Source organism: Dipodomys ordii, unplaced genomic scaffold, assembly GCF_000151885.1.
Source record: "Dipodomys ordii isolate 6190 unplaced genomic scaffold, Dord_2.0 Scaffold10, whole genome shotgun sequence".
In the NCBI taxonomy this organism is placed as follows: domain Eukaryota; kingdom Metazoa; phylum Chordata; class Mammalia; order Rodentia; family Heteromyidae; genus Dipodomys; species Dipodomys ordii.
In genome coordinates, this window is record NW_012267226.1 from 20587069 (window position 1) to 20596102 (window position 9034).

General features: G+C 51.1%; 1 protein-coding gene across 2 annotated transcripts in view; it reads left to right on the forward strand.

Annotated features, from left to right (window-relative positions):
- Nucleotides 1–907: 907 nt before the first annotated feature.
- Nucleotides 908–9034, forward strand: part of Cxcr5 (chemokine (C-X-C motif) receptor 5) — a 10871-nt gene continuing 2744 nt past the window's right edge. The window contains exon 1 of one of the 2 annotated variants that reach the window (XM_013009441.1): nucleotides 908–1006. In XM_013009441.1, the coding sequence (XP_012864895.1) occupies nucleotides 956–1006 (51 nt within the window). In that variant the 5' untranslated portion in view covers nucleotides 908–955. Of the gene's footprint in view, nucleotides 1007–2987; nucleotides 3070–9034 lie in introns of those variants that run through there. The other variant, XM_013009442.1, reaches the window with a different exon arrangement.

Consider the following 9034-nt stretch of genomic DNA (forward strand, 5'->3'; position numbering starts at 1 on the left):
ATTCCCTTTTTGTCTTCCCTTTGCAAAATTCTAACCTCTCTCTTCCAAACTTGAGCAGAAAAAGTTGAGTTTTGCCAGGCACCAGTAGCTCACGCCTGTAATCCTAGTTGCTCAAGAGGCTGAGATCTAAGGATCACAGTTGAAAAGCCAGCCTGGGCAAGAAAGTCTGTGAGACTCTCCAATTAATCACTAACAGCTGAAGTAGAGGAGTGGCTCAGGTGGTAGAGTGCTAGCCTTGAACAAATAAGCTAAGGCAAAGCACCTAATCCCTGAGTTTAAGCCCCAGGACCAGCATAAACACACACACACACACACACACAAACACACACAGGTAAGGAGTTTTGTGCCTGTGAGGGCCAAAGGAGAACAATAACAATCTGATCAAGAGCTCTGGTTTGCCTAAATCTGAGGGATTTCCCAGGACGAGGGACTTTCTTTCACTCTGTGCAGATTGGGATGGTTGGTCCCCCTTGATGGTGAGGAAGGTGAAGACCTAGAATTGTCCGGGAGGAGAAGCAACTAGATGAACCAACGTGTCTCCATTCTCTTTCTATGGGGAGTCTCCCTCCCCCACCATGGTGGTTTTGTTACAAGGCCCTCATCCCTTACAAAGGATCAGGGAACAGAAGTGAGGGCCAGCTTTGCACCAGCCTCAAACCCCACCTGAGACAAGCATTGCCAGGAAAGATGTTGAAATGCTTGACTGGCACTGATGCTATAGGGGGTTTTCCCTTTTTCTTAAAAAAAAAGAAAAAGAAAAAGACCCAGTGGAAAAAAAAAAAAAAAAGATGAGCTATGAGGCAAATAGCAGGCCCTACGCAGCCCCAGGAGACAGCACGTAGCTCATTTGTTTAAATTTGCAGCTGACGCCTGCCCCCTCTCTATACGCACCACACCATACGCAGAACCTCTCAGCATCAGACGGTGACCAGTCTGGTGACTCACACCTGCAGCCATGAACTACCCCCTAACCCTGGACATGGAGCTTGTCAATCTGGAAGACCTGGTGAGTAGAGACAATTCTCAAATTTGAAACATTTTTCCATCAAGAGAGGGGTCAGCTTGGAAGTCTCATTGTGAATGACGAGAATGTAGACAGGCTCCCCGGTGGCCACTTTTTGGGGTTTTGTTTCTCATCCTGACAGCTAAGACAGGAAAGCACCTCAGAAGTTTTCTTAATGTCAGGAGGCTGGCATTGCTCCTTGACAATCAACACAGAGGTGTTCAGCTATTGCTAGACGATTGTATTATCAAAGCATGACATTTTGCGTTGGATGGAGAAGTTGAAGCCCTAATCCATGCCCTCAAATAGCTCATGATCCAGCAAAGAACAAACTAATCAATCACTCGCCAGAAGCTGTAAGACAATGATTATATACCAAACTGAGGAAATAGAGGGCCAGATGATAGCAGGGAAGAGGGGCCTAGTGGACCAAGTGGAGGAGCAGGGGTTGCTAAATTGGTGAGGGAGCCCTGTGTTAGTCCTGAGGCTTCCTGTGAAGGACTGGAGTCTCTCGAGAGCAGGGATTCTTGGAAGAATTTCATGGGTGTGCTAAAAGAAATGATCCCCAGCATGGCTCCCTGCCGCCACCCGAGTGTCTCCGGGGAAGCATGGAGGCTCAGTTAACTTGGATGTCCCAAAGTATGTATGTGGGAACAGCTCAGTCGGAGGACCTCCTGAGCTCCAGGACACAGGCGCCCCAGGACTGGTTGTTATGGTGTGTTGGAATTTTTCACATGTTCCTTCTCTGGGGAAGAACTTCTCTCTGAGCTACGTTCTAGCCTGGGTCATGAAGAATCCAGACCCTAGCTCCTGCCAGCTCTCCTGACCTAAATTCACCCCTAGGTTGTTTCCAGACATGCTAGAAAGAAGCTGCATCTCTTTTGTCTGGGTCCTAGGCTGGGAAGGGTCAGTGGGTTGTGGCGTAAGTGAACAAGAGGTCATTATACAAAGTCCAACCTCTCTAATCAAACTCCAGTTCCAGTCAGACCATCTACATAATTCATCTAGTCAGGACCTGCAGCACAGTTTGTGGCTCTAATACAAAATTGAACTTCAGGGCCCCTGGTTGGAAAGGTGTTAAGAATTTTTTAAGTGGGGTTGTGGTGGTATACACCTGTAATCCCAGGACTAGGAAGGCTGAGGCAGAAAGACGGTGAGGTTGAGGCTGGTCTGGGCTACACAATGAGTCCTGTCTCAAACCACAACAAGAAGACTTTCAAGCTGGCAAAACCGAGTGTGAGGTCCTTGTAAAGTGCAGGCTCTGTGCGACTGGTCAGATGACACCTGCATGGCGCCAACCTGCAGTCAAATCATTGTCTAGGCCAGACCCCAAGTCAGGCTAAAACCTCAACGCCCTGCAAGGCAACATGTTCCCAGAGGGGCCCCTTGTCCCCACCACTGTGCACACCTGATTAGGTACTGGGTATCTGCAGCCTCCAGCTTCAAACTGACCACGGGTCCTGACCCAGTTGGATGCGTTAGTAACCACCTGGAGACCTGGCCAGGCCTGGTTTCTCAGAAACCCCAAGCATTTCCTTTAACTGCATGCCTCAGCTCCCTAAGTGACCTACAAGAAACGATGGTGGCAGGTGACAAAGGGACAGCCTGGTCCGTGTCACAAAGGAAACCTACATCCCAGGGAGAGGAGCCTGAAGACTTGCTTTATCTCCTACCTCAAAACCCAGTTCTGGGGCTGGGAAGGTGGCTTAGTGGTAGAGTGCTTACCTAGCATGCACAAAGCCCTGGGTTTGATTCCTCAGTACCACCTAAATAGAAAAAGCCAGAAGTGGTGCTGTGGGCTCAAGTGATGGAGTACTAGCAAAAAAGAAGCTCAGGGACAGTGCCCAGACTCTGAGTTCAAGCCCCAGGACTGGAGGGAGAGAGAGAGAGAGAGAGAGAGAAACAAGTTCTCCAGGGCTGTTACCCCTCAGGAATACAAACTGTTCCCTCTGCCCCACCCTCTCCCTCACAGCTAGGAAGTGCCCTGGAAAAGGACCCCCGCAGTGTCACAGAGCTGAGGCCCAGGGACAGCAAAGCAGAAGAGTCCTCAAGGTAGTGACTTCCCAGTAAGTTGGTTGTTTTGTAGTGCTGGGATTAGAACCCAAGGGTACACCTACCCTAGGCAAGTACTCTACCACTGAGCCACATCTCCATCTCCCTTCCCCCACCGATGAGTCTCTCCTCGAGTTGTGTTGTGGTTGACTCCATTTTCTCTGGAGTCTGTCCAGCTTCTTCTATTCCTTTTGTTTCCTGTTCTCCTGCCTGTCCTTATCCAAACCAAGTACAGGCCCAGTGTCCCAGATCACCAGGTTCTCTACTCCAGGGCTGGGATTGGAAGTGGGTTTCTTGGCCATAAGCCAAGCATTAGCCATGTTGTATTCCTTTCAAGTTCTTAAATGCTAAGATCAACTCTCACCACTTACAACATTTTCCCATGAGCACAGGATCCAAACAGAAAACTTCCAGCTGGCTAAGAACTAAGAAGCAACAGCCAGGTACTGGGGCTTTGGCATGCCAGACAAACACCCCGCTGGGAAGGCCCATCGAGGCAGACCTCAGGGAACTTGATCAGAGTGAGAACATGCTCTGGACAGAACCCGCGTTGGGCAGGGCACCTCCACAGGCTGATCATGAGCTACACCTCCAGCCCAGCTCGTGCACGAGTCAGGAAGAGAAGCTGCCATAGCGAGGGAAAAGCTGGTCTAAGGCTCCCCTGATTCCTCCCCGCTCTTGAGCACCGACCAGAGAACCTCAGTGTCACCAGTGCATCACAGGCCGTCTACACGCACCATCTCCCTTCACCAAGGAGGTGTGAAGAAGGGGAACTAAAACCCACTGAGGCTGTTTCTGGGCTTTACCTGGGGGGATGGGAGGATTCCCCCCCCCACACACTCCAGCCAGGTCCAAGTCCCAGTGAAGGACGTGACAAGTAGGGTATGCCTGAGAGGCTCATGAATAAGGGGAGACCCAAGTCCAGCCTAGGCAGGGACTGGCACTGGGGGAAATCTAGGGCCTGCTACTTCTTTCTTGGGGATACAAACTGTGTCTGATCCCACCCCTCTTTATGAAAGAGAGACTGTACATTTAGAAGGCAAGAGCAGGACCCACGCATCCGGGAGATGGTCTGAAGAGATTGCAAGGAGACATCTCCACCTGTGCCTTGACTATGACCGTCCCCAAAGTACAAGCCGAGGTTATCATGCAGGATGGGGTGCCCTGAAAGGTAAAGACTCAATGCAGAAGTGAGGGGTAACTTAACATCTCCCCCAGACCCATATTGAGAGTAGTACTACACTGTAGTAGTACAGTGGCTACAACCCTTGGGTTGATAGAAAAGAAAAGAAAATAGGATGTGGCAGGCCTGCTCCTGAAAGAGGAGAAGAGGGAGGAGAGGGAGGAGACAGATGGTTCTGGACGAGAGGTGCCCTGGCCAGCCCCCCTTCTCAGGTCCTAACTCATTCCTGGGAATATTCACATAGAGACGTAAAAGGAGATGGAGCCCCTGGGGTCCCCGTGTGCACGACAAAGATCAGCTCCTGGGCATGAATGCCAGCATGACTCAGGCTTTGGAGGCCTGTGGTTGGGCGTGGGTGAGCCAGGCCCTGGGCTAGCAGCCCCACCCCTCCTTAGGACGCAGAGTCTAAGTAGCTCTTACTTCACTGGCTGCAGTAGAGCTGCCCAAAGAGCCTGCGTAGAGTCAGAGTGGCTGGGGAGCGATCTGGAGGCATTTGAAGGCAAGGTCCAGGCTCCTTTGCAAGGCAGGAATCTCAGGCTTTCTTCTCAGCCAGTTGTGTCTGTTGGAAAATTGTCCCTCCAGGAGCAGAAACACCAGCCTCTTAAGTTCTCGTTCCTCCTGGTCTGCCCCATAAGGGTTCATACCCCTGTCTATTTCTGCCCTCTTGTCTTAGGCGCTCCTGCCAGTGCTTGAGGACAGCTGGCTCAGAGTCCGGCCTTCTCTTCCTTGGACTCCGTACCCCTACTGCCTGGAAACTTCCTTCCAGGGCAGGGTTTTCTAAACCACTCAGCAGAGCAGCCATTCTGGTTCAGGCCAACAAAACTGGGCTGGAATCCATGGGTAATCTTCTGTCTTCTCACAGTAGGCTTCGATTCACCTAAAGGAAGGCAATTACTTGTAGCTCTCTGCCAGCCCCGTCACTAGCAACTCATCTGAAACTTTAAGTCAACACTCTTGAGGTTTTGCTTTTCTCATGATCTATTGTCAGCAGGTTCTCTTTGACTTGTCTGTGGGTAATTGGTACATGCATTACATGCATGTGTATGTGTGTATGCATGTGTGTGTGTGTGTGTGTGTGTGTGTGTACGCATGTGCACTTTGGGTGGCATTTTGGTGTATTGCCCAGGCTGGTCTCAAATTCAGAGGCTCTCAAGAAATATTCTTGTGCCACCAGCTCAGCCAGTTGATGTCTTAAACTGTAGCCCAGGTCTCTGTTTTTTTTCTCCCTTAAAATTCCATCTAGAAACTTTAGTCTCATGGTTCTAGCTTATGCAGAAATCTATTGTCTCAGCCTTGTCCCCAGGGCTGAGAGTGCTAAAGAGAAGGAAATCCAGGGTAAATATCTCAGGAGTCCCCTACACCATCTCCCCTCACACACCTGCTGACAGAGAATCCCAACAGGCGATGCTGGCAGAGGTGGCTGGCAGCCTCCTTATCTGAAGAAATCACGTGGGCCTGGAATCTGTTATTGTTCAGGGAAGGGCCCAGGTCTTCCAGGGCGGATCCCATCCTGAACCACACCCTTTCCACGTCTCCATCCCATTCTCCCCTCCCCCACTCCCAGTCCCTGGGTGCTGTGCCAGGCCCTACTCCTGCCCCAGTGCTCACAGCAATTTTCAAAGTCAATTTCTCCATGGCCACTTCATTTTTTTTTTTGGGGGGGGGTCCGGTCGTGGGGCCTGAACTCTGGGCCTGGGCGCTGTCCCTCAGCTCTTCAGCTTAAGGCCAACGCTCTACCACTTGAGCCACAGTGCCACTTCCGGCTTTTTTCTTTTTGCTTATGTGGTGCTGAGGAATCGAACCCAGGGCCTCTGGCATGCAAGGCACGCGCTCTACCACTGAGCCACCTTCCCAGCCCCGCCACTTCATTTTTGACACCATGTTTTCTTTCCTTCTTTGGGACACAAGTCCCTAGCCTGGTTTTGGTAACATTCTGCTGGGTGTCTGCCTGTGCCAACATGTTGACATATATATAGCACCTGTGCTTATGTGTGAGGGAAGGTTGGGTGCCACACTTGAAGGCTTTGGGTTTCTCTGCCTTTGATAGCCAAGAACCAGTGAGCCCCTGGCCCAGGTGCTGTCACTGAGCTCCCTCTGGTGTGAGCTAAATGGTTCCCTTTAGCGCCATTGATGGAGTTTCGCAGTCTTCTCCTCTCCTCCCTAGGCCAGAGCCAACATTGCTTTCTTGACTCCATAGGGTTGTTTTGTTTTTGTTTCTGCTTCTGTCTTTGGTGGGGGCAGATACTGAAATTCTTGTGTATGGAAAGTGACTTTAACACGCGTCCCTCCTGAGCCCCCAGGACGTCTGTTTGACACCTCCTACTGCTGTGTACCCAACTACCTACCTCTCTGTAAGCACTTGTCAAACCAATCCTCTGGGTTCTGGGAACTGGTGTGTACCTGGGAAATGGCCCCCAGCACTGACTTGAAACAGGCAATGAGCTGACTGGCCTGGATGCATGTCTTGGAGGATGAAAACTTGAGCAGGTCTTAGGAAAGTCCTTTGAATCAGTCTGGATGAACCGAAGCCTTCCCCTGGGCAGTAGGACATCTAGACTCTAGTTTCAGCCAAGGTGGGTGGAGTCTAGCCCCACAGCCGGCCCAGGCCCTACATCTCTCCTCCTTTATCAGAAGTCTGGATTCTGTGCCAGGGCCACCCACTGCACTCTTTCCCCTGGGTCACCTACTGACTTGATGTGAGATTTAACAGGATATCAGTGACTCTATTGCAAATAGCTCCCCAGAGGGAAAGAGAAGCCAAGATAGGGAACAGAAAGAGGAAGAGGAAGGCAGAGTCCCTACAGAGAACCCAGACAGGCTCAGGTGTAATTCCAAGAGGGCCAGTGGGTGGAGTGGGCTTGAAGAAGGCTTTAGAACAAGGTAGAAAGTTCGGCCAGACCAAAGGAAGGGTTTTGCAGACCTGAGAGTGTCGGAAGCAAGAGACTAATAGAAAGGAACCTGTGGAGATTAGGGCACCTACAGCAATATAAGTGGATGATAAGGATTGGCAGTTCAAAAGAGTATGCATTTTGGAGTAACCAAAGGCCATCTTTTTGTTGGTTAATTGGAGATAAGAGTCTCTCCAATGTGTCTGCCTGGGCTGGATTTGAACTATGATTCCTAGATCTCAGCCTCCTGAGCTGGGATCACAGGTGTGAGCCACCAGTACCCAGCTAGAGCCATTTTCTTAAACAAAAGTTTGTTGTTGTCATTGTTGTTGTTGTTTTGTTAGTCATGGGGCCTGAACTCTGGGCCTGGGCACTGTCCCTCAGCTCTTCAGCTCAAGGCTAGCGCTCTACCACTTGAGCCACAGCACCACTTTCAGCTTTTTCTGCTTATGTGGTGCTGAGGAGTCAAACCCAGGGCCTCATACATGCAAGGCAAGCGCTCTACCACTGAGCCACCTTCCCAACCCCCCAAGTTTATGTGTATTTGACCACACGGTCTGGTTTAAAGGCAGGAAGAAGGGGGTCTTGCAGTCCCAACATAAGGGAAGTCCCAACACTCATACTGTGTTAGATGCCCTGCACATAGGCTGGAAGGTGAACAGTGTGTGTGAATGTCTGTCCCTAAGAGGACATGCCCAAGCCCTCAGGTCTTTCTGAAAGATCATGGTCCTCTGGCCTGGAACACAAGGAGTTTGGCTTACTCCATTCTTCTACTGGGAAACCTTAACCTGAAAATGGCTTTTTCTCATGGTGGCTTTTGAATTTGGAGGGGAAAAATACAGACAAAGACAAAAGAGATAGAACTTTTTTTTTTTTTTGCTCAGTCATGGGGCTTAAACTCTGGGCCTGGATGCTGTCCCTCAGCTCTTCAGCTCAAGGCAAGTGCTCTACCACTTGAGCTACAGCGCCACTTCTGGTTTTCTGGTGGTTTATTGGAGATAGGAGTCTCACAGTCTCTCCTGCCCGGGCTGGCTTTGAACTGCGATCCTCAGATCTCAGCCTCCTGAGTAGCTAGGATTACAGGCATGAGCCACCAGCGCCCGGCTAGGGATAGAACTTTTTACAGGTGATAGGAGCCAGTAAAGAACTTTAAACAGGACACTGATGAGCGGGGCTGTTTTGCTGTTGTTTGAGATGAGGTCTCGCCGTGTTCATAGTTGGTCTCAAACTCTTGGGCTCAAGTTGTCATCCTACCTAGGCCTCCCTAAGTAGCTAGACTCCAGGAGTGTGCCATAGCTCTCGGCGAGGGTCTGTGTATAAACGGACTCACCCTGTCCTTCATGCAGGAAGTGGACAGAGTGGGGAAGCTGGTAGACTCGTGGAGAGACAGACCTCCTGAGCATTAGGTGATGGCACAGAGGGCCATTGCTGGAAGGGGTGGCAGACAGCTTTGCCATTGCACCCAGGTACCCCCACCTCCTTCCCACAGAGCCCCCTGCATCAGGGACCGGAAGGAGAGGTGACCCAGGTGGGGAATGGATTTGCCCAGCACTGGGAGTGAGTGAGTGGCTCAGCACGCAGGAAAGCATGCAGGAGCCAGTGAAGCACCTGCTGCTCACGGGAGACCCTAGACGTGGGGGAACAGAGTAACTTCCTCTGCCTCCCGGGGGCTCATCATTTCTAGAATTGCTTTATGAGCCCATGTCGGTTGAGTGCGATTGGTTTTGCATTGCACGGGGAGGTGGGTTGGCCGGGGCAGGGTGGGAAATACAGAGCTGAGAGGTGAGGAGGAGCAGGTGCAGGCAGCTGTGAGTGAAAGGTATGAAAACAGGCACCTTGTCTTCCTCTGTGGTTAGCTGAGTAAACAGCCTGAGCCCTGGGGTGTGTGTGCAGGGGTGGGGGGGAGGG